Here is a 26,296-nt window from a genome sequence, read left to right as displayed (position 1 = left end):
AACATGGAAATCATATTCTAAAACTTCAAAGTTTAGAGCATCAGCTTCTCATTTTCAATATAATAAGTTGTACGTTTCATGTGTGAATCTACCACTGGAAGAACTTCTGAAATACATTTAAGACAGATTTTTTTTAGGACACATTAAGCCTTTTATACATAAATTAACTACAGCTATATAAGATTTCATATGAAAAATTTCATGCAAAATAATATTTGAGGGGCGCCTGCGTGGCTCATTCGGTTAAGTGTCCAACTCTTGATTTCGGCTCAGGGCACGAACAGGTCGTGAGATTTAGCCCTGAGTTAGTCTCCACTCTCAGTTAGGCTCTGCACTCAGTGAGGAGTCTGCTTCCTCCCCGTCCTTCTCCCTTTGCCCCTCCCCCATGCTAAAAAAATATTTGACATATTTATACACTTTCAAAAATTTACTTTCATTCTTAAGAATGATACTAATAGGCAAATTTAGTTTTCTTTTATTTTAATTTTTAAAGAAGCCATATAAGAGTATATAGAGTACCTTAAGGTAAGGGCAAATATCTTAAAATTAATTTTATAACACACAATAGATATGAGAATATTTGTCTTGGGTAATTTAAGAACATTTTTAGAGCTTGAATTTGTTGATACATACTATGTGCTTATCCTTAGTATTTCTTGGTCACACACACACTTGTAAGTATATATATATACACTCTCTACATATATATATCTCAATACTAAAGAAACTTTCATTTTTCCTAATTATTCTTTTGTTTTCTATCATATCTGTTAATTGGTTCATAAAGATATTGTTTATAAATCCTCATATAATGGAAATAGCTCAAAACTAGAATACTGAAGAACAGTAGCATCAGGACAAATAGGAAGGCAGCAACCAGGTAGCCACTTGGACTGAAATAAGAAAAAAAAGTCATTAGAAGTCATCATTCACTTTCGTTGTTAATTTATTTAGTCAAACAATGTTTGAATGACTAATTCCTATGCCACTGACAGAAAAAAAGATTAATAAGGCATCTTATCTACCCTCAGGATGTTTGCCTCTTAGTGTTAGAGGTTGACTAGGGAAGAGAATAGACAGTGTGATCAATAGAATGAGAGAAAGAAATATAAAATTCATGGGGGCCAGACATACAAGAAGGCCTCCCAGTGGAGGGGACCTTTGAATTGAGTAGCGGAATTAGCTGGATAGGAGTGGGACTCGGAGCCTTAGAATGGGTTCGCCAGATAAAAATGCCTGGAAGTAGAGGAAGAAACAGGTGGGCATGGAGTTTTAGGCTAAGAGAGATGCCTATGCAAAGTTGTGGAGGCATGGGAAAACCTTAAGATCACCCCAGACATTCTGGAACTAAAACTAGTTCAGTATGATTAGAGCTCAGGTGGTAGGCAGAGTGGTAGCGATGAGGAATGATCAGTGGTTAGAGGTGAGAGAGACAGCTTTTATTAAGTTCCAGGGTGTGGGTTTTGGAAGGATGATTCTGATTGTAGGGTGAAGAATGGATGAATGGGAAATATGAGTGTGGAGGAAGAAACCCTAGTTTTGAGGTTTTTTAATAATGCAAGTATGATGAGGGTCTTAATTAAATTAGTGGCTGAGTAAGTGGAGAGAAGCAGATCTAAGACAGATTTGGAAGTTAGACTGGATTGATCTTGGTGATTGTTGAGATGTGGGGTTTGAGGGTAAAGGATGTCATCCAAGTTTTGGAATGAGGTGACTATGAGGATGCTATCACCATTCACTGATAGAGGAAATTCAGAGGGAAGAGCACTTTAGTGAGGGCATGTAAATACAGTTCGTTTACTTTTGGGCATATTGAATTGGAGGTACTGGAGGGTCAACCAGGTGTGTGTGTGTGCACGTGCACATGTGTGTGTGTGTGCACATGTGTGTACACCACTTATTAGATCCTACTTTTAGCTGGGTGCCAGACATCTGCCCTTTCACCTGAGACTCTGCATGAGTGCCTCCCACCAGAGCAGATTTACTGCTTGAGCCAAATGCTGTGCTACTTTCTGTTTGGTGTCCTGGTATCTCACTTTAGTTTTTGGTTCCTTTTTAGGCCATAATTATTTATTTGCAGTGTTACGGTTTCCCCAGGTCCTAGTCCTCTTACTCTGACCTTCCTCCTATGTGGATACAAGCTTAATCTGGCTCCAGTGAATGGTTTCCTTCTTGGAAGTTAATTAACTAACTTGACAAATCATCTGATATGAGCCAGGTATTGTGGTAGTGCCTGGAAAAACAATGATAAGTAATAACAGACATGGTCCCCATCTCCTTAGAGAATTTACATTTTAGTGGAGACATAATTGTTAATCAATGATGAGAAAAGAAATCTAAAATTGCACTTGCGATAAGAACTAAGTAGGAGAGATATACAATGCAATGAAAGTTTACTATAGCAGGATTTAGCCTGGTGATAGGGTCAAGATATGCCTCCATGAGGGGAAAAGATAATTATCCTAAAATTTGAAGAATTAAATGGAAATGAAGTTGGTGAAGTTAAGTAGATAAAGAGGGGAAGGAGGGCGCCTGGGTGGCTCAGTTGGTTAAGCGTCTGCCTTTGGGTCAGGTCATGATCCCAGGGTCCTGGGATCGAGTCCCTCTCCCTCTGTCTGCTCTTTCCCCTGCTTGTGCTCTTTCTTAGTCTCTCTCTGTCAAATAAATAAGTAAAATCTTAAAAAAAAAAAAAAGAGGGGAAGGAAGAGTTGCCAGATAGAAGAAATAGAATGTGCAAAGGTCCTGCTATGGGACAGAGTATGGAGAAGGTTGGGGACTGAAAGGTTGGTGGGTCTAGAGCAGAGATGATGAGGGGAACATAATGCAAGACAAGATTAGAGAAGTAGGTGGCGGCCTGATCATGGAAGGTCTTGTAGGCCATGTTGAGGAGTTATCATTCTGAGGAAAGAAACTTAAAGCTTTCAAGTTATAAAATTAGCATTTGAGAAGATCACTTTGGCTCCAGTGAAGAAAATGAACCAGAAGAAAATAGAAATGAATGAGGAGAAATCTGTCAGATGTCTATTGTGGTAGTTCCCATCTGAGACAATGGTAGCTTGGATTGGAGTGCTGGTGGTGGGGTTGGTAAGAAGTGGATCCATTCAAGGGCAATTCAGGAGTTTAAATGAATGGGAGCCAGTGACTATCTGGATGAGCTGGGGGAAACAGAGAAATGAACACAACCCTAGGTTTTTTGTTTTTTTGGGGGGGTTTTCTTGTTTTCATTTTTGACTCATAGGTATTTGGCTTGTACAGTTCAGTGTGCTCTTTCCTGAGAGAAGGAACTCTGGAAAACAGGGTTGCCACACTGTTCATCTCCAGAAGGCACTGTTCATATTATAACCCCTGTGAATGGATTCTCTTGGAGCTGTGCAATGACACCTGTATACAATTACCCTGGTGGATCCTTCTTAGAGTGGGACAAATAATGGGTCAAGGAAGTGGGTGATAAGATCACGAGATCATTTTGGGGCATGTCCAGTTTGACCAGTTTTTTGAGAAAAGAGGTTAATAGATGGCGGGATGTATAGCTCTGGATGGGCCAGAGATATGATTTGGAAGTCATGTGTATATAGATGCTTACTGAAGCCATGAGTATGGATGAGCTTGCCAAAGTGAGAAGCTCACAAGACCAGGGCTGAGCCCTGAGGGAAATAAACATTTACTGGCTTGTAAAGGAGGTCAGGGCTCTCTACTTTGAGAAAGAGTGGCTATAGAAGTTTAGGAAAACCCGTAAAGCAATACGGTGGTCAAAGGGAAAGTCAACACTGATGAAACATAAAATGAGATGAGGACTGGCAAATATCTATCAGGTTCGGTGTAGGCCAGTTCCAGTTTAAGATGGTGACATAGGAGGCTTCTGAACTCACCTCCTTCCATAGTCACACTCATGCCACAGCTACCTAAGGAACAGTTCCTTCCAAAAAAATCCAGACACTAGCTGAGCAACATCTACACTTTGGGTGAATGAGAAAAAATCTACCCACATCAAAATGGGTAGAAGAGACTGGGACACAGGCTTACCATAAACCCCACACCCAGTGCAGCAACATACAACCAGGAGGGCACTCTTGACTTCCAGCTTCTCCCTGGAGTAAAGAGTTTGGACCCAATGTCAAGTCCCAACTTATGAAAGTTCCACCTGAGGGACAGGTCCCCAAACACTTAGCTCTGAAAGCCACCTGGACTTGTGTCTATGAGACCCATGGATGAGACCCACGGGGTGATAGCAAACAAAGGGGTCCCGAGGACTTGCAGTGACTAAGCACCCCCACCCCCCACCCCCCAGTACAGAGACAGCAGACTCAAATGCCCATCTCCCAGCCTTTCCATGAAAGAGGCCCATTTGCTTATCTTAAAAGCTGCAACCTAAGGTTTAGGCTCCCGATTTAACACAAATCATGGGCCTGACTGCAATCCTCTCCAGAGACTCTGGGGAGCGTGGCCAGTGCCATCTTAAATTCTCCCTCTGCTTCTCCCTAGGTCAATGGTATCTCTCTGAAAGAAGCTTGTGCACATGTCTTGTGCCCCAGCTGCTATGGCTGTTGTCCAGGGGACACACCTTTTATAGTCTGGCTCTGGTGGCCCACAGAGCTTACTACATTCACTAGTAGTACAGGACTGTAACAAACAAACTCAGTTTAACTGGCTATTAACCCAGGACTTGGTGCAGACGAAGTAGACAGAAACACCCATCTCCTAGTCTTTCACCGAAAGAGGTCTATTTGCATACTTTAAAAAACCTGCTGCCTGAGGGTCCAGCTTCCAATCAGCCTGCATCTAGGTGCTGATTGAGATCCTCTTCTTTGGGACACCAAGGTCCTGGGAACTAAGAAGGCATCTTGGACAATCAAAGGTTTGAGAGACCACAAACAGCTAGGGCCAGGCTGAAGAATAAGGTTCATCTCTGATCTGAGGCCAGTCCTTCAAGACTGGGAAAGGTAGCTGTTTTATCTAATTCAGAAACCAATGCAGAGGGGTAATTGGTGGAGTAATAAGACAGAAAACAGATTGGGTGGGTTAGAGAAACAGGGATAGAATATAGAGAAAAGGAGACTATGTAGACAAGCCTTTTGAGAAGTTTGTCTCACAAAGTTGGGGGGAGAGAATGGCAGCTGGAGGGGGATAGGAGGTTGGGGTTTTATATATATTTAAATTAAAAACTTGGGGGGTGATTAAAAGCCTATAGGGAGGATCTAGTTGAGGGAGAAAGTTGAATATATAAAAGAGAGAAGAAATAATTCATTTGGAAGTTTCCTTAGAAAGTGGAAAGAGGGTTCAAAGCACCTGTGGAAGAATTATATTTAAGGAGGAGGAATAAAATGTCTTTAATTGTAACAGGATGGAAAAAGGAGAGAATGAACATAGGTGTTGGTAGGTGTGTTTGGAATCAGGAATCAGGAGCGTTCCTTCCTGCGGGCTTCTAAGTTCTTTGTAATGGTGGAAACAAGCTCATCTGATGTTCATTAAGGAAAGATGGTCCAAGGAGGAAGCTGATTTGATAAGGTCTGAAGTAGTTACGGAGAGTGAAGATATTGGTTGACCAGAGAAAGATACTAAGATTCTCAGAGAGTGCTGGTGACCTGTATGAAGTTGGTGATTAGTCTGCCATTTGTGTAACTTTCTTTACCAATCCTTGGCTGCTCAGGTGTAATCAAAAAGTAGGTAGTTGGGGGCTTGCCAGATTGGGGGGGGGGCGCAAATCCCAGAGGGGTAGGGAGTACTAGCAAGTGTTATTGAAGTAGTACACTTTGAAATGTAAGGAAAAAAGGGTGTGTGTTTAAAAAAGGGTTTTTTTTGTTTTGTTTTAGAAGACCCAGGATAAATAATGGCCTGGAAGTGGTAATGGCACTCTGAGGCACCTGGGGGTCATTGGAAAGTAAATAGCCATCACTCTAGAAGGCTGAAGGTGAAGCAGTGTCCTTGGGGGATGGAGGGACATAGAGCGGGAGCTCAGAGGACGATTGAGGATTTAAGTGAGTTTGCTGGTTAATAGGTAACAACTCCAAAGGACACACTGGAAAATATGGGAAAGTGGGTGAGTACTCCAGAAGGAAGCACCAAGATCTTGGCCTCCTATAGCCTGATCTTCAGCCGATGTTTACTCATGAAAAGGGCTTTCTCACTAGGAAAATGGTTACCACCAGCTAACCCCCACTCTGCCTCTGCACCCACTTTGGGGGCTCAGGTGTAACAGAGACTAAGCTGCAGTCACTAACCTAGGGACAACCCCTAAGCTGCACCATATCCCCTGGCTGCTGGAATCCAGCTCCTGGGAGGTGAGCTGGGGCAAATAGGTGAAATCCTCCTTCACTGTCGTCTCTCCTCTCTAATTCACCAATGCCCCCTTCTGACAGTGTGCACGTATGTTCTTAATATTCATCTAAACCAAACATGGCAATCTAAAAGTCACTGCCAAAGGCCACAGATGTTTCCCAAAGTCACTTAGAAATAACGCATGGCTTATCTCATTTGTAGGTTATTCACACTGTTAATCTTCCATTGGCACAAAACATCAAGGAGTCAGTGATATTTAAAGTGGGCCATGAGTAACTTCATTGTTTGTCTTCCATTTTTGTTTAACATTTTACAAAAGAGCAAAAACAAAAAACCAGGCCCAGGACAAAGAAGCAAAGTCATTTGCGATCCCAGTGTTAGCATTAAGACTTTGCTCTCCAAGGAGACTGGAGTCCAGGAACTTGCCTTTCCTACCTGTCTCTGGATGAATCAGAATGATGGCCAGTGGTTGAGGGCGGACTCAAGCAGCCACTGTCTCCTCCCAGGCCCCCTGCGGCAGCCTAGGCTCTGCCCTTCAGGTGGGGTTCAAAGACGTGTTTGATGGGAAGACAGTGGCCGCTGAGGGGATGAGACAAAATGGGACCCCAGCTGCAGCAACAATTCTCAGAAATTCCTTCCCGCTGTATCCCTGGGATAACTGATACATACAATTTGAGGATGTCACATATAGGGCAGAAGTAGTAGGGTCCCAGCGAAATGGGGGAGAGGTGCTTTTCCTGTTTTGGCTGACACCCCTGTCTTTTACGACTCCCCTCCCTAAAGCCTAATTAGGCAACAGGCATTACCTGGGAATCATTCCAAAGGTCTCTATTGCAAATATAGCTGTTAGGTTACAGAAACTGCAAATGAGACAAATAATATTAACGATTAAATTAAGTGCAATATATTAAAAGCCTCCCTCCAAATCTTTATGGTAATGATCAAATCATAGATAATCTTAATGAAGGTGTCACTTTCTCAATAATGGAGAGAAGAGATGCATTTACATCACAGCTGTGGTGATTCTTCCATACGTGTGACTTGGGCTGCTTGCAGCACGATTTCTCCGAGCTTGTCAGTGCAACCTCACTGCCCTCCTAACATCTTGATGTCGTTTTTGATGGTGGGTCCCAAGGCAACAGCAAGAATAATGTTAATAATAATAATCATGTTTTACTGAGCACGTAGTACTTGTTGAAAGTGAATACTAACTGAGCATTTGCTGCGTACCAGACAGTGTATCTAATGTCCTACATGAATTATCTGCCTAATCCTCATAGCAACACTTTCTTTTGGATGAAGAAACAGAGGCTCAGGTAGGTTAAGCTACTTGCAAAAGTTTGCAGTTGTCTGTAGCAGAGCTGGGATTTGAATTCAGGTTTTTCTGATCGAAGAGCCTGTGACGTACACTTGATGTAGGCTGGCTCAGGAAGCTAAGAATCTTCAGAACTTGACATAGGGCACTATGTTATTATTTCTAAAGTTACTGAGTATCTCTTGTGATTTATCAGATTGCTTGGAATGAGACAAGACAGAGCTAAATAAACATTAATGATAGCATTTCACCTATCTTCTTTTGGGAGAAAAGAGATGAAAGGAACTTAACTTGATTGAACAAAATTAGGGATTTTTACCCAGGTACTGTCATTTAATCCTCAGAATACTATAAGATAGGTGTTATAGACTCATTTTACAAACAAAGAAATAAGCTCAGAGACTAAGCAATTCGCTTAAGATGACATATCTACCAGTGGCAAAAGTAGGATTCAAACCAAAGTAGACTCTAGAATAATGTTTTCAAGGTCCATCCATGTTGTAGCAAATGGCAAGATTTCCTTCTTTTTTATGGCTGAATAATATTCCATTATATATAGATATATATCTTTATCTATCTCTATCTATCTATCTATCTATCTATCTATCTATCTATCTATCTTCTATCATATCTTCTTTACCCATTCATTCATTGATGGACACATGCATTGTTTCCATGTCTTGGCTACTGTAAATAATGCTGCAATGAGCATGAGGGTGCATCTTTTCAGATTAGGGTTTTCATTTTCTTTGGAAAAATACTTAGGGGAGGAATTGTTGGATCATATGGTAGTCTGTTTTTAGCTTTTTGAGGAAACTCCATAGTGTTTTCCATAGTGGCTGTCCTAATTTTCATTCCCACCAAGAATGCACAGGATCCCCTTTTTTCCACATCCTTGCCAACACTTGTCATCTCCTGTCTTTTTGAGACTAGCCATTCTAACAGGTGTGAGGTGATATCTCGCTGAGCTTTTGATTCGCATTTCCCTGATTATTAGTGATGTTGAGTACCATTTCATATACCTGTAGGCCATCTGTATGTCATGAAAAAATATCTATTCAGATCTTCAGTCTATTTTTTAATTGGATTGTTTGTTTCTGTATTGCATTGTATGAATTCTTTGTATATTTTGTATATTAACCCCCTATTGGATGTGTGATTTCCACAGGTTGACTTTTCATTTTGTTGATGGTGTCCTTTGCTGTGCAGAAGGTTTTTAGTGAGATGTAGTCCCACTTGTTTATTTTCACTCTTGCTGCCTTTGCTTTTGGTATCAAGTCCAAAAAATCATGGCCAAAACTGAAATCAAGGAGCTTACTATCTATGTTTTCTTCCAGGAGCTTTATGGCATAGGGTCTTACATTTAAGTCTTTAATCCATTTTGAGTTAATTTTTGTGTGTGGTCTAGTTTCATTTTTTTGCATGTGGCTGTCCAGTTTTCCCAACACCACTTATTCAAGAGATGGTCCTTACCCCACCATATATTCTTGGCTCCTTTGTAATAAATTAATTGACTACCTATGCCTGGGTTTATTTTTGTCCTCTCTATTCTGTTCCATTGATGTATGTATCTGTTTTTAAATGCTGGTATCATACTGTTTTGATTACTATAGCTTTGTAGTATAATTTGAAATCAGGGAGTGTGATGCCTCTCGTTTTGTTCTTCTTTCTCAAGATGGCTTTGGCTATTTGTTTTTTTTTCTTTTCTTTTTTTTTTTTTTTGTCATTCCATACAAATTTTAGGATTGTTCTAGTTCTGTGAAGAGTGCCATTGGAATTTTGATAGAGATTACATTAAATCTGTAGATTGCTTTGGGTAGTATGGACATTTTAACAATATTTGTTCTTCCAAACCATGAGCATGGAATACCTTTCCATTCATTGGTATCTTCTATAATTTCTTTCATCATTGTCTTATAATTTTCAGGGTCTAGGTCTTTCACTTCTTGGTTAAATTTATTCTTTTTGATGCATGGGTAAATGAGATTGGCTTCTTAATTTCTTTGCCTGATAGTTCCTTATTAGAATATAGAAACACAACTGATTTTTATATATTGATTTTGTATCCTGCAACAATTACTGAATTTGTTTATTAGTTCTAACAGTTTTATGGTGGAGTCTTTAGGGTTTTCCAAATATAATACCATGTCATCTGCAAATAGTGAAAATTTTGCTTCTTCCTTTCTGATTCGTATGCCTTTTGTTTCTTTTTCTTGCTTAATTGCTCTGGATAGGACTTCCAACTCTATATGGGAATAAAAATAAAAGCGGGCATCTTTGTTTCTCGATCTTAGAGGAAAGGCTTTCAGCTTTTCACCACTGAGTATGATGTTAGCTGTGGGCTTGTCCTATATGGCCTTTATTATGTTGAGGTATGTTCCCTCTACACCCACTTTGTTGAGAATTTTTATAATAAATCAATGTTGAATTTTGTCAAATGCTTTTCTGCATCTACTGAGATGATCATATGATTTTATCCTTCATTTTGTTAATGTGGCATATCACACTGATTAATTTGCAGATGTCAAATCATCCTTGCATCCCTGGAATAAATCCCACTTGATCATATTATATGATCCTTTTTAATGTATTGTTGAATTCAGTTTGCTAATATTTCATTGAGGATTTTTGTATCTATATTCATCAAGGATATTGACCTGTAATTTTCTTTTCTTGTGTTATCCTTGTCCGGCTTTGGTATTAGTAATGTTGGCCTCATAGAATTAGTTTATAAATATTCCTTCCTCTTACATTTTTCGGGAGAGTTTGAGAAGGATAGATATTATTCTTTAAATGTTTGGTAGAATTTACCAATGAAGCCATCTGGTCTTGGATTTTTGTTAGTTGAGATGTTTTTTTCTTACTGATTCACTCTCCTTACTAGTTATCAGTCTGATCCGATTTTCCATTTTTTCATGATTCAGTCTTGGCGGGTTTTATGTTTCTAAGAATTTACCCTTTTTTTTTAGGTTGTTTAATTTGTTGGTGTATAATTATTCATAGTAGTCTCTTATGATCCTACATATTCCTTTGGTATCAGTTGTAACTTCTCTTTCATTTCTGATTTTATTTGAATACTCTCTCTTTTTTTCTTATTGAGGTTAGCTAAAATTTTGTCTATTTTATTTATCTTTTTAAAAACCAACTCTTAATTTTCTTGATCTTTCCTATTGTCTTTTTAGTCTCTATTTGATTTATTTCCTCTCTGATCTTTGTTATTTCCTTCCTTTTACTAACTCTGGGCTTTGTTCTTTTTCTAGTTCTATGAGGTGTAAAGTTGAGTTGTTTATTTGAGATTTTTCTTCTTTCTTGAGGTAGAGGATTTCCTTCTTTTTTTTTATGGCTGAATAATGCTTCATTGTATACTTATATATACCACATTCTCTTTATCACTCACTCATTAATGGACACTTAGGTTGCTTCCATGTCTTGGCTATTGTAAATAATGCTATGATCAACATGAGGGTACACATATTTTTTTGAGTTATTGTTTCGTGAAACTCTTCTAGTAGTGGTGACCCCAGACTCTATGGCATTTTTATTTTTCCTACTAGCTATGGTCTTCCCTCATGCCTTATGTGATGTTGCCATGTTTTAGTGTAATTCATTTATTGGACATTGTAAAGTAGAAATTGTATTCAAGCTCATCATTATCCCTTTAAACAAATGCTAAAACGATTATAATAAAACATTTATATTCACCTATAGTTTGGATCCAGGATCTTCACACGAAACACATACATTCCAGAATGGTCCTCAGGCCAAATTAAATGGTTATAGTTAGACTTGTTGATTATCTCATATGGTTGATTTAAATCTCCTGGTTTTCCAATAGCATAAGAGAAACAGTGCTTATAGTTCTGAATAGGAAACAAAGACAAAAACCTTAAGGTCCTTCTCTAGGGGAAGAGGTGTTGGAGATTGTAGAGGAGAGGAGAAAGTTTGCAGTAGCTAGAGAGGAAAAGGGAATGAACTGGAGAAATAGACTTATGTTTGTTGGGCAGTATTACAGGACTGTTTTAATCATGAAATTAAGGTGAAATAAATCAGCATGGGTATGTATTCCTTTGACCACAGTCAGCTGTCAAGGCAGATAGCTGGGATTTAACTAGGGTTGTGATTTAGCTACACAAGTCTGAAAAAGTGAGAGGGAGGAAGGAATTGAAGGTACACATTAATTGAGTGTTATAATTATTGACCATGGAATTTAAGCAGCATAAAGAGCAAGAAGAGAACCTAGGGGCAGGGTGAGGGTGGTTAGGTCATTTTGAGGTTGAAGGATTGTTAGAGTAAAGGTTCTAGGGTTATGTTGCTGGAAGAATAGGACATTGTGGCTGGAAAGTGGGATGTTTTGAGATGGGACTACAGAGGATAATACAATTATTTGTATATATCTCTGTCTTTTTTTTTTTTTTTAAAGATTTTATTTATTTGACAGAGAGAGACAGCAAGAGAGGGAACACAGGCAGGGGGAGTGGGAGAGGGAGAAGCAGGCTTCCCGCGGAGCAGGGAGCCCGATGCGGGGCTTGATCCCAGGACCCTGGGATCATGACCTGAGCCGAAGGCAGACGCTTAACAACTGAGCCACCCAGGCGCCCCTTGTATATATCTCTGTCTTGACATGCACAGATTCTGATGTAGAAGCAAAGTAACAATCCTATTGTAGGGGTTAGATTTTATGGGCTCAGGTACCATATAGGTCACTTTTATTTATGAGATATGATTTTATTCTCCATAACAGAAATTAATTTCAATTCAAGAAAGGTTGATTGAAAAAATTGAAAGCAGTATAGGATTGATAGTTGGCATTCAGAAATGATCTTTCAGTTGTTTTTTCTTTTTTTAAGATTTTATTTATTTGAGATAGAGCAAGAGCGAGAGAGAGAGAGAGAGAGAGAGAGAGCATGAGCCAGGGGGCGGGGCAGAGGGAGAGGGAGAAGCTGACTCTCCACCGAGCAGGAAGCCCGATGCAGGGCTCCATCCCAGGACCCTGGGATCATGACCTGAGCCGAAGGCAGACGCTTAACCTACTGAGCCACCCAGGCGCCCCATGATCTTTCAGTTGTACAAGAATTGAAAGTTCAGGTGTTCTTTAGAAAGACTCATTCTCAGGGTGCCTGGGTGGCTTAGTCAGTTGGGTGTCTGCCTTTGGCCTTTGGTCCTGGGTATGAGCCCCCCCGTAGGGCTCCCTGCTCAGTGGGGAGCCTGCTTCTCCCTCTCTCTCTGCCATTCCCCCTGCCTGTGCTTGCTCTCTGTCAAATAAATAAATAAAATCTTAAAAAAAAAAAACCCCAAAAAACTCACTCTCAATACTTCAACATGTTTGTCAGATATTTAATATATCTACAGATTTTCAGCAGAAAAAATTAAAACAAAATTGTTAGTAACACAGGAACAATGGAAGATCAAATAGAAATTAAGGTGATGCATTTCTGAAATCACAATATTAATCCAATAGAAAAGTTGGATTTGATTTGCAAAAACAAATTTAAATCCAAAATGTTTTCATCAAACTTTTGTTAATACTGAAATGCCAAATTAGTTATTATAAATAAAATCTGGTAGGTAATATTTTCCTTACTTCAGGTCCCCAGGCTTCTTCTAGTGGGAGGTGCTGGTTAAGCTTAGTCATTGACTTCCACGTCTGGGCTTCATTTAAACAACCACTCTGTCAAAAAATTGTACATATAGGAATTTAAGAAACAAGTGAGCAAAGGGGAAAAGAAAAAGAGAGACAAGCCTGGAAACAGACTCTTAACTATAGAGGACAAACTGATGGTTGCCAGAATGGAGGTGGGTGGGGTGGATGGGTTAGGTAGATGATGGGGATTAAGGAGGGCACTTATGATGAGCACCAGGGGATGTATGGAAGTGTTGAATCACTGTATCGTACACCTGAGACTAATATTACACTGTATGTTAACTAACGAGTTAAAATAAAAATGTAATAAAAATTGTACACACATGTTTGTATATAAATTTATTCATAAGTATTTAATATATTTAATACCATTGAAAAATATATATTTAATTCTTTTCATTATTTAAATGTTTGCTGATACACGGGGGAACAATTGACCTTTGTATATTAACCTTGTATGAAAAAAACTTCTTAAACTCACTTACTAATTTTAAGTGTTTCACATGAAGTCATGTTACTTGTGAATATGACAGTCTAATTGCTTCCTTTCCAATCCTTATACTTTTTTAAAGATTTTATTTATTTATTTGACAGAGAGAGAGAGACACAGCGAGAGAGGGAACACAAGCAGGGGGAGTGGGAGAGGGAGAAGCAGGCTTCCCACCAAGCAGGGAGCCTGATGCATGGCTCAATCCCAGGACCCTGGGATCATGACCTGAGCAGAAGGCAGACGCTTAACGACTGAGCCACCCAGGTGCCCCAATCCTTATACTTTTAATTTATTTTTATTTTTTATTGTTTGCCTTATTACAGAGATCAGAAACAATGTTGTATAGAAATGGTGATAACTGACACCCTTGTTTTACTCCTGACTTCAGAGAGAAAGCTTCCAAATTTTCACCACTAAGTAAGATGTTTTCTAAGGTTTTTGTTTTTGTTCTTGTTTGGTTTTTTGTACTTACATTTTATTAGGTTAAGGAAGTTACGATATACTTATTTTGGGGGTTAGTCTTTTTTTTTTTTTTTAAGTAGGCTTCACACCCAATGTGGGGCTTAAACTCATGACCCTGAGAATTCCAAGATTTATTTTATTTTATTTTATTTATTTTAAAGATTTTTATTTATTTGTCAGAGAGAAAGAGAGCTTGAGTGAGCACAAGCAGGGGGAGTGGCAGGCAGAGGAAGAAACGGGCTCCCCGCTGAGCAAGGAGCCTGGTGCAATGCGGGGCTGGATCCCAGGACCCTGGGAATGTGACCCAAGCCGAAGGCAGACACTTAACTGACTGAGCCACACAGGTGTCCCTCCAAGATTTATTTTAAAAATAATGTTATGCATGAATAATTTTTTAATTGAATGACTTCAACTATTATAATAATCCATGCCTATTCTTTATTCTGTTACTATACTGGATTTCTTTGATTTTCAAATGATATTCCCACTCTCTATTTATGAAATAAACAAAACTTGTTTGGATGTGTGATTTTTAAATATACCGCTGAGTTTGATTTGTTAGCATTTTGGTTAGGTGCTTTGTATTTGTGGTCATGGGTGAGATTGGCTCATAATTCCTTTTTCTTTTAAGGTCCTCCTCAGGTCCTCCAGGGTATTAAGGATACTTACTGCTACTGATTATTTATGTTTCTAGGGATTTTAATGGACAGTGTAGGAAAAATTTATCTCTCTCTCTCTGAACAATATATTTATATACTTATATCCAGATCACATGAGTTTCCAATACCTCATGAGTTTACACTGAATCTTATTCAAATTCAGGATGTTTTGTCTAACTTCTTCTATATTACGTATGTATCTCCTTGCTTTTATGCCAAAAACACTTGGTGAAGAATTAGAATATCTCACTTTACATACTTCACAAGATCAGAATAACTAATACAAGTATTACCACCACTATCGTGATTACTGAAAAGTTATATTTTTCCCCTGGTGTATGCTCTCATATTCTCCTAGCATATTTTATAGTTGTATTGTATCTATATTGTCAGAGAATACATCCATTGTATACTATCCTCTTTCCCCTTTAACCCTCACTTTGCTTCAGTTTTGCAAGTAACTCTATACTACATTATGCTTTCCTCTAGTTCTTATGTTGATATCTCCTTAGTGATTTTGGTGGTTTGAAGGTTTATTATTTAGTAAGTTACTCAGGAAGGGCTCATGGGAACAATATCATCTGAGCTTTTTACATGTTAATAGCAGTTTGTGCCTTTTCTAGAGTCATCAGTTTTGCTGAATATAAAATCCTTGGCTCGTGTTTATTTTCCTTTAGTATCTTAAATATTTTACTCCATTTTTTCCTGGCATAAAGCATTGCTATAAAAATTATAATTTAATTTTATTTTCCTTATATGTAAATTGCTTGCTTTTTTTGCCTAGATGGCCACTTGGGTTGGCTGTTCTGAGTTGATGTTCTTGAGTATATGCTATGCTCTTTCAATTTGAAACTTCAAGTCTTTTTTTCTTGGGGTGGGGTAGACATGTTTTCTTGAATGATTACCTTTGGTTTTGTTCCTTTGTTCTGGTTTTCTTTTTCAGGACGTCCATTTACCCATCTATTGGATCTTCTTTGCCCACCTTTGGTATTAAATCCTTTTTATCCCATTGTTTCTTTTCACTTTAAAATTTTTCCTCTTCTAATTGCATGTGTCTTTTAAAGCATTATCTGTTGTTCATTTTCATTTTTTAAGGGCTATTTTCATTGCATATAGAATTTTAGATTTGGAATTTATTTTCTTTCAGTAATATCAGTAAAGATATTTTTGTTCAGGGTGGCCCAGTGGGTTAAGCATCTGACTCTTGCTTTTGGCTTAGATCATGATCTCAGTGTTGTGAGATCGAGCCCTGTGTTGGGCTCCATGCTGGGCATTGAGACTGCTTCCGATTCTCTCTCTCTCCCTCTCCCTCTGCCCTTCCCCTCTAAAAAAGGGGGGGAGAAAAAAGATATTTTTGTACAAAGTTTTCTGGTTTGCATTATTTCTATAGAGAAGTCAGCCTTAAGTCTTATAGCTACTCTCTTGAGAGTAACTTTTCTTTTTTCCTTTGGCTACCTTTAAGGTTCTTCTCTTTTTCATTTTAGAACTTTTATTGTAGTGTTTCTAGATGCAGATTACTTTTTCTGTGCCTCGATGTCTTTTGCTTTTTGGGAAAATATTGCTTCTGGCCAACACTCTCTCTGCTTTTTTTATTTTTATTTTATTTTTATTTTTTCTCTGCTCTCTTTTTAGGACTCTAGTCCTTAGATCTAGGCAGTGAATCTCCATTATGTTCTTGTCTATATTTTCAATCAGCTTATCTCCCTATGCATAATTCTGGGCATTTCCTTCTGACCCCTCTTCCAGTTGACCAATTCTGTCTTCAGCCATCACTCCCAAAAGTTGAGTTCCTAATTCCAGTTATTGCAATTTTGATTTGTTTTTTCTAGAAGTGATTGGCAGCTCAGACAGAGGCATGAATAAGGTAGAACGATTAATGTTTAAAGTTGCCACAGGGTGCACAGGAACAACACTGGGGAAGGTGACTTGCACATATTGGCAAGACGGTGGCAGAGAGAGAGAGAGAGCAGAGGGCTCCATATGGTGGATGTCTAGACAGTGTGAGGAAAAGCAAGGGGCAGAGGCAAAGTGGAATAACACCAACAGAGCTAGAGAATTGGGGGTTGAGGTCAGAGACCAGAGTGTTTGAATTTAAATGTAATCATAACAGGGGAAGTTGCATTGGTCAAGGCAGTCTCTGCTGTGCTGCAGTAAACCGCAGCCCTCAGAGCCTTTACACATTGCAGTTGAATTCCTGATCACATGTACTCCAGTGCAGATGCCCCTGGGGAGATGGTTCCCATGGATGACTCTCCGTGGAGCAGTGGATTAGGCTTTTCTGTCTAGTGGCTCCTTGAAGAATACCCTCACCGGACTCTTCTCATCCAGCTTGCATCTCTCCATCACTCATTGTTGCTGGAATACACTGACTATGGAGGAAGCTAGGAAGCACGGAGGTTCATGTGAGCCCTTCTCAGCACCTCATCCTGGAAGTGACGCCTATCGCTTCTGCTCATTCCACAGCATGAGAGCCAGTCACACGGCCCCACCTAGATGCACACGGGGCCAGGATATGCCCTTCCTGTTTAGAAAGCTTCTTCCCAGCACCAGCCCTACGTGATGGTTAGCAGAACTCATTGCTTTCAGGGCAGGAGGAGAACCCATCAAGTTCTCAGAATGAGGCAGCAACAGGTGGGGATGGGGTACATGACACCTGGATGACAGGGGCCTCAAACAAAGGACACTGTGATTAGGGTGAGGAGATACTGATCTGGAAATGACACTGTGGGTCAAGGAGCACTTTAATTCCAGAGCTCATCAAGAGTACCCCTGATTTGAGAGACAAACATGGAAAATTATATTCTCAGAGAAATGTTTGCTGAAGAAGTGTCTAGAGTCATTTAGCCCTAAGGTATATTAGAAAAGTTCGAGACAGTGGAGAGTAATGGGAATCTGGGCCCAAGTGCAAGAAGGACAGAATAAGGATGAGATTGTGAGGAGTAGGCTGGAAGGACTTACACTTCGGGGGCTGGACAAGTGTAGTAGGAATGTGGTGGGATGGATTTGTTTGGCCACATAATTGAAAGACAGTTCTTGCAACATCCTGAGCAGGTAGCAGGTGGAATTCGTTGTCTCTTGGCTGCTATCTGGGTGGGTTCCCCTTCTGAGAGAATTAAGGTCTCTGATAGATGAGAAAGCTCCTTTGGAAGGAGTTATCCCTCTGACTTTGTTTGAGCATGAGATTTCTGAGGAAAAGTAGGAATCAATGCTGTTTGTGGAGAGGCTCTGCAAAGTAGAAAGGGTTGTCAGCAAGGAGGCTGAGATCGACCAGTCAGAGGACAGAGGGAAACCAGGAGAGTGGGGGGACAGTGAAGCCAAGGTCAGTGGGTCAAATGACGCAAGGAAGTCCAGTGAGATGAAGCCTAGGGAGTGAGCCCTTAATGTAGCACCAGCATGACGAATGTGTGAGAGCCAAAGGCAGATCCATAAATAATCAAACACAGAGTACACTGTGGCGAAAAAAGAAAATATTCACCTATAATTGCATCACCCTACTCTAAACATTATTTTATTTTTCTGATGACCAAGGCTTCACTTGTCATCAATGAATTTCAGTAGTCACAAAATGTAATACACAGGTCATGTTTTTTTTTTCTACCCACATGTAACTGGTTCTATTTTCCTTAGATAATTTATATATAGATTTAAAATAGAGCCGCAGGTGTCACTGCATGCTAAGTTGTGTTTCGTTTCAAAGACGCCGTACCTTCTTCATGGTATTATTAAAGCTGTAGTCCTTCCTGCCGTGTATTTCCCACACAATGAAATTTACTTCCACGTCTTCCACGTAGCCATTGTCATTGTATCTGAGCGAGACAAGCCAACACAACAATAATCGGTTAGAGCAGAAGAGAGGTTGAGAGTTGCAGCCCCCCCCGTCTGACGGGCTTCTCTGAACACTTGTGAAGTGGCTTAACGTTCTCCGAGCCTTGATATTGTCACTTCTCTGTGAAATCACAACAGTACCTATTGTATAGGTTTCATTCAGCTCTCGAAATCAACCTCCTAGTAATGAAGCAGGAAATGTTCACCCTTTTCACAGCTGGAAGTGTAAATGCTGTTCACTTTGACAGGAACCGTGTGTTGAGGAGGTGAGGGGAGCGGGGGCCCTGCCGAGTCGGCTGGGAGCAGGGAGAAAGAACTGAGGAAGGAGGAAGGGCACGGCGAGGGGCCCCTGGTGTCATCTGATCAACAAATATTCATTGGGTGACTGTTGCGTCTCACGGGCCCACTGTGCTGAGAACGGAGATGCTCCAGAGCTCCCGGGGGACCCGGCTGGAAGATGGAGCTGGGTGTCAGGGGGTTGGCAGCAGCAGGGAGAGCTGAGGTGGGGCCCAAGAAGCAGAAGCGGTCACCGGTTCCTGGGAGCCACAGTCCCAGGCAGCCCACACCCAGACAACTCGTGGCGACTTTCACCGAAAGCAGCGCCCCTGCAGCAGGTCCTACAGGGACAGGGGGCCCCCTCCCCAGATGCCGGCACTGGAGACAGAAACCCCATTGAGCTTATTCACTCCAAACTCAGTGTGTTTCAAAGGAGATGCTGTTTCCGATTGTTGAGACCTTTTGTCCTTCTTGCTACCGTATGAAAATAGGGGTTTGAGACCAGAGCTAAAGTTCAGTTAGTGGTAAAGTTACATCTGTGCATTACCAGAGCTTACAACTGTTTTAAACACGGTCGTGTCCGCTTTCTCCATCCGTCATTGCCCGTTTTTCTGAATGGGACTGTCCCCACCCTGCTGTGGATGGAAATTTCACTTCGGACTTTGGTCTCAGGCACTTGCTCCTGGGCTCTGACTCTTGGACTGTTGCCCCAGGGTCTGGTACATTCTCTTGCTCCCCATCTCTGTGTCTATCCATAAGATCACAGTCATCTTTGACTGTGGTGTTTCCTGACTCATGGCCCACATTTCTGCCTGACATCGCAGTCACTCCCCCTCGCTCTCCGTATCTGCTACAACTTGGCGCCATCCATTTCTGCTTGTAAAAACCAGCTCTTGTCCCATTCACAAATTGGGCAGGAAATCTGTACACATCAGAAAGTGGTACCTGAGAAGCTATTTTATTTCCATCTGAATTCATTTTAGGAACCTAAAGACATGAACTCAGGCGTGAGTAACTAGGGGCTAGAGACTTCTTTCTTGGCACAGGAGGGTCATAGAGAACTCTAAACTCTAAAGTTCCTGCCACAAGAAAATGCACACACGTGTGTGACACACTCAATTTTGTATGCAGTTTTGGAGATTTGGGCCAGGCTCTAGCAAAGCTTTCATTCTAGGAACTTTGGAAGGTGCAGCATTTTTGACTGCATCTTCCAAAAGCCATCAGATTCTTGAATTATTAAGAACTAGTCGTAAAGCCATATGTTTTATTTAAATTTTTAAAAAGATCTTCATTGAACTGGGAGTGGACGTTGTTGACACTCACAAAAGCAATAAAGCTATAGTGTCATCTAGTGGCAATAAGGATAAATTACATGACCCATACTTCCTGGGTTTATAATCTTTGGTAATGCTTTATTATCTCATGGAGAATATGGGACAAAAATACTTGCCCGTGTAAGCATGGCTTATTTTCATTAATGTTCATTAATAGGATATGATACCAGTGAGACCTGAGATAATTTGTAACTTCTCCATTGTGACAGTTCCACTATTGATCCATCGGACACATGTTTTCAGTCCCCTGGGACCACCCCACCCAGTGTATTAACCATGTCTCTTACTTTCTGTTTTGTGATGCTTTAATAGCTGGGTTAATTACCCCAGGAGAATTGGAAGCAACATGCCTTATCAAATGACACCTGGTGGCAGAGACACACATAAGTCACCCCAAGAAAGACGAGTGCTGCCACATGGCCCAGAGTGCTGTTCCTGCTCTCTGACCCCGCCTCCTCCACTCGCACAGCCTCTCATCCGCCCCTTGGCCTCATCACACATCCAGGCCTGCCTTTCCTCCTAGGGGCAGTTCCCTCCCTGCCCTGCATCCTGGATTCACTCAGTTGTTCCCGCCCTGCCTCCAACATCTCGCCCCAGCCTTGGATGTCACACTATGCCTTCTGCATTCATGCACAGGCTACTTGAGAAATTCAAATATGCGGCACTGGGCCCGCTCGCAGTGTCTTAAGTCAATTGTGCCTCTGGTGTTGCCTGATAATCTTTCTACGGGTCCTTGGTCAGCCTTTCTCATATTACCCTCAGTGACCCTGACACCCTCCTCAAAGCCTCTCCTCAACCCCTCAGTGCTCCCAGTGTACACGTGGCCCTTTGTTTCTTGTAAGGAAACTGAGGCTGTCAGACATAACTTCTCTCAGCTCCTGCCCTCCTTTGTTTCCAAACCAGTCACTTCCCACATTTAGTTTTACTCCCCACCTCCCTCCAAGTCTCAGAGGATGAATTCTCCTTCTTCTTTTAACATTGCCACCTGGGTCTTTGATCCTACTGCCCTAGTTTTCTTCGTGGACCTGGCTCCTATAGCTTATTTTATTTTAATTAGGAAATATTTAAAATATGCAGAAAAACACAGAGAATAATGTGAAAACTGTTACATATTATTTCCATCCAGGTTTTATACTTTACTTATCCATAAACATATCCATAAATCACATATAGTATTGCTTTATGAGTTTGCAAATATACATACAGGATATTACACTGCAAGTATCTTTTGGCAACTTTTTTCCCCACTCAATATTAGGTTTTGAGATGGATCCATAGAAGTTTCCAGTCTCTTGGTCTCTGTTTTCCTCAGCAGCAGCTCCCTCCTGACTACTCCTCCCCTATTCAACCTGAACTTGGTGGCTGAACCCCGGATTCCCTCTTACAAGCATCTTTTCATTCATTTTAAGGGCTGTGCAACATTGCATTGGCTACAATGTATACATCCAAATGTTTGCTATGTTTCATTATGTCTATTTCACCACCATTAAAAGAATCTATATTTAAAGAAGCCATAAACAAACATGTCAGCCACCTGTCTTTTTCACCTGGTTTATGGTAAGATATCATGAGGTAGCAGGAAAAGTAGGAGTGTGTGATATCCTGGAAGCCAAATCAAGAAAATATTTCAAGTGGGAGAGAATGATCAGCTGTGTAATTCTGGTTAACGAGATCAACTAGGGTGAGTCCTGAGGACTGAGCACTGGGCGTAGCAATCAGAGGCCGCGGGTCATACCGGGCGGCGTGCTAGGCGGGTGGTGGCCAAAGCGGGTTGGGAGGGATGGGGGAGAGTAGGAGGAGAGCTGGCGACATGAGGATAGTAGCTACAGGGGCAGTGGGGGTCACGAGAGCATTTTTCCTGTTTTTGTCTTTGGTGAGGGAAAGAACTGCTGATTTCTCTGATGATCCAGTAGAGAGGGAAAAATTGATGATGCAGGAGAAGGTGGGGCGAGTTTCAGGAGCAGTTTCTTAAGTAGGAAAGCAGGTGGGGATCCAGTTCACAGATGGAGAGAGAGGCCTTAGATACACATATGTTCACCTATGATGATAGGAAGACAGACAGAATTCGTGGATACAGATAAGGGGGTGGAGGTTTGTGGAAGATCTCTTCTGATTGACATCACTTGGACTCGTTCATCTTCCTCATTCTCTCTTCTCATCTATCAGTTATCCAATTATTTATCAGTTATCAAGCCCCTACCTATTATAATCACTAATTTTTCTCATAAATGATTCCTCTTCTATGTCCATGCTGCCATTTCAATCATTTGTGTTTTTCCTCCACGGACTACCAATACAGTTTACTACCTGTCTCGCTATTTAGACTTGTTTCCCTGAAGTTCATCTTCTCCCTTCTCCCAGAGAGGACTAGTAAGGCAAATATTTGATCATGCCGCTCTACCATAGTATGGACAGGAAGTCTCCCACGATTTGGACTCCACCGAGCTCTGAGCTAGTTTCTCTTGTCCTGACACTTCGTGCCTCACTTTATGCCCCAACAGCATTACACTGAGCTGTACCTCTTCTTCCTCAAACCATCCCTTTTGCTTGAAAGGCTCACCCAGTGGTGCTCATTGTCACCTTCCCCACTTCTCTTCTTCCCTCTCTGCCTTCAGCTAAATATTTATTATCCTTTAAGATTCAGTGACTCAGATCAAAGCCCCTCTCCCTTCTGTAGCTGGGTTGGATTCTTTTGAGTTTCGTTTTTATTATTCCATATCAATATGCTAATATGGTGATCTAATTCATCAGACTCTTGAGCCCCTGAGAGAGGAAATCCTGTCTTATTTATCTTTGAATTCCCAGGACCTAGCACAGTAAAAGGTTCAGAAGTGTTTAATAATAATGAATTGAAGAGAAAAATACACTTCTCTGGGAGAGAACATTAACATTATTTATCCTTGGAGGATTAAGACACTTAAAAACATAAAACATAAAACAAAGACAAAGCAAACAAGGAGCCTGGGAAGATGGTGGAGTAGGAGGACCCTGAGCTCACCCCGTCCCATGTTTTCAACTTGACTGTCCCAAGTCAATAAATCAGAGAGCAATCTAAAGACCGGAGGAACAAACTCCACAACTAAATATAGAGAAGAGAGGTAGGAAACACCAAAGCAATAAAAATGAATATTTCTGTAAAAATCAGTCAAGGAACTCACAAAAAAGGATATAAAATGTAATAACATATGCCTAAAACATGGGGAGAAAAGGAGAAAAGAATGGGTTTGGACTTAAATGACCATAAAATTGATATAGACTGCTACATGCAGAAGAGGTTATATACAAACCTAATGGTAACCATATATTAAAAACCACTAATAAACATGCAAGCAATAAAGAGAAAGAAATCCAAATATATCACTAAAGAAAATCAGCAAAACATGCAAGAGAGGAAGACAAGAAAGGACTAGAAGAAATCTTTAGAAACAACCACAAAACAAGTAACAAAATGGCAATAAATACATATCTATCAATATTACTTTGAATGTAAATGGACTAAATGTTCCAATCAAAAGACAGGGTGTCAGAATGGATAAAAACAAACAAACAAACAAAGAACAAACAAAAAAAAAACCAAGATCCACTTATATGCTGCCTACAAGGGACTCATTTTATTTATTTATTTATTTATTTATTATTTTTATTTATTTATTTATTTTTTAAAGATTTTATTTATTTTTTAGAGAGCGAGCGAGAGAGAAACAGCATGAGAGGGGAGAGGGTCAGAGGGAGAAGCAGGCTCCCCGCTGAGCCGGGAGCCCGATGTGGGACTCGATCCCAGGATCCTGGGATCATGACCTGAGCCGAAGGCAGACGCTTAACCATCTGAGCCACCCAGGCGCCCCTACAAGGGACTCATTTTAGACCTAAAGACACATGTAGATTGAAAGTGAGGGGATGGAGAGACATCTATCATGCAAATGGAAGTCAAAAGAAAGCTGGAGTAGCAATACTTATATGGGACAATATAGACTTTAAAACAAAGACTATAACAAGAGACAAAGAAAGACACCATATAATAATAAAGGGGACAATCCAACAAGGAGGTAAAAATTATGAACATTTATGCACCCAACATGGGAGCACCCAAATACGTAAAATAGTTAATAACAAACATTAAAGAACTAATTGGTAATATCCAATAATAGTAGGGGACTTTAACACCCCACTTGCATTAATGGACAGATGGTGTAAACAGAAAATCAACAAGGAAACAATGGCTTTGAATGGTACATTGGGTCAGATGGACTTAACAGATATATTAACATCCCACCCTAAAATAGCAGAATACACATTCTTTTCAAGTGCGCATGGGACATTCTCCAGAATAGATCACATATTAGCCCACAAAACAAACCTCAACAAATTCAAGAAGAATGAAATCGTACCTTGCACCTTTTCTGACCACTAGGCTATGAAACTAGAGGTCAACCACAAGAAAAAGCTGGGAAGAGCACAAGTACATGGAGGTTAAATAACATGTTACTAAACAATGAAAGGGTCAAACAGGAAATCAAAGAAGAAATAAAAAAGTACACAGAAACAAAAATGAAAACACAACAACCCAAAACCTTTGGGATGCAGCAAAAGCAGTTCTAAGACGGAAGATTATAGCAATGCAGGCCTACCTCAAGAAGCAAGAAAAATCGCAAATAACCTAATCTTCCACCTAAAGAAGCTAGAAAAAGAACAACAAACAAAACCTAAAACCTGTAGAAGGAAGGAAATAATAAAGATTAGAGCAGAAATAAATGAATAAATGAATAAATGAATAAAAAAACAGCAGAAGAGATCAACGAAACCAGGAGCTGATTCTTTGAAAAGATCAACAAAATTGATAAACCTCTAGCCAGAATTATCAAACGTAAAGGGAGAGAGAGAGATTGAGAGAGAGAAAGAGAAAGGACTCAAACAAAATCATGAAAGAAAGAGGAGAAATAACAACCAACACCACAGAAATACAATTATAAGAGAATATTATGAAAAACCAAAATGCCAATGAATTGAACAACCTAGAATAAATGGATAAATGCTGAGAAACATACACCTACCAAAACTGATATAGGAGGAAATAGAAAATTTGAACAGCCTGATAACCAGTAAAGAAATTGAATCAGTACTCAAAAAATTCCCCAAGAGCAAAAGTCCAGGAACACATGGTTACACAAGTGAATTCTACCAAATATTTAAAGAGTTAATATCTATTTGTCTCAAACCATTCCAAAAAACTGAAAAGGAAGGAAAACTTCCAAATTCATTCTATGAGGCCAGCATTACCCTGATACCAAAACCAGATAAAGAAACCACCAAAAAAGAGAACTACAGGCCAATATCCCTGATGAACACAGATGCAAAAATCCTCACCAAAATACTAGCAAACCAAATCCAACAATACATTAAAGAAATCATTCACCATGATCAAATGGGATTTATTCCGGGGTTGCAAGTCTGTTTCAATATTCACAAATCAATCAATGTGATACATCACCTCAATAAGAGAAAGGATAAGAACCATATGATCATTTCAAAAGATACAGAAAAACATTTGACAAAGTCCAACACCCATTCATGATAAAAACCCTCAACAAAGTAAGTTTAGAGGGAACATACCTCAACATAATAAAGACCATATAGGAGAAATCCACAGCTGACATCATCCTTAATAGGGCAGAACCGAGACCTTTTCCCCTAAGGTCAGGAACAAAACAAGGATGTATATTCTCACCACTTTTATTCCACATAGTAGTGGAAGCCACAGCAATCAGACAACAAAAAAGACATAAAAGGCATCCAAATCAGTAAGGAAGAAGTAAAACTTTCACTATTTGCAGATGACTATGTAGAGAACTTGAAAGACTCCACCAAAAAACTGCTAAAACTGATACGTGAATTCAGTCAAGTCACAGGATACAGAATCAATATACAGAAATCTGTTGCATTTCTATACACCAATAATGAAGCAACAGAAAGAAAAATTAAGACAATAATCCCATTTACAATTTTACCCAATATAATAAG

The 26,296-nt window shown here is 40.1% G+C and overlaps 1 protein-coding gene across 1 annotated transcript in view; it reads right to left on the bottom strand.

The window, feature by feature from the left end:
* Positions 1-447: 447 nt before the first annotated feature.
* The window catches only part of CATSPERE (catsper channel auxiliary subunit epsilon), a 210,309-nt gene continuing 184,460 nt past the window's right edge, over positions 448-26,296 (bottom strand). Inside the window, exons 18-22 of the mRNA XM_035011039.1 lie at positions 18,550-18,649; positions 13,173-13,259; positions 11,294-11,451; positions 7,083-7,136; positions 448-893 (exon numbers count right to left, since the gene is read on the bottom strand). Coding sequence (XP_034866930.1) covers positions 740-893; positions 7,083-7,136; positions 11,294-11,451; positions 13,173-13,259; positions 18,550-18,649 — 553 coding nt within the window. The 3' untranslated portion in view covers positions 448-739. The remainder of the gene's footprint in view (positions 894-7,082; positions 7,137-11,293; positions 11,452-13,172; positions 13,260-18,549; positions 18,650-26,296) is intronic.

The sequence above is a fragment of the Mirounga leonina genome, unplaced genomic scaffold, assembly GCF_011800145.1.
Source record: "Mirounga leonina isolate KUSES-001 unplaced genomic scaffold, KU_Mleo_1.0 Mir_154, whole genome shotgun sequence".
Lineage (NCBI taxonomy): Eukaryota > Metazoa > Chordata > Mammalia > Carnivora > Phocidae > Mirounga > Mirounga leonina.
The sequence above is the reverse complement of the archived record's forward strand: the minus strand, read 5'-3'. Positions and strand labels throughout refer to the sequence as shown.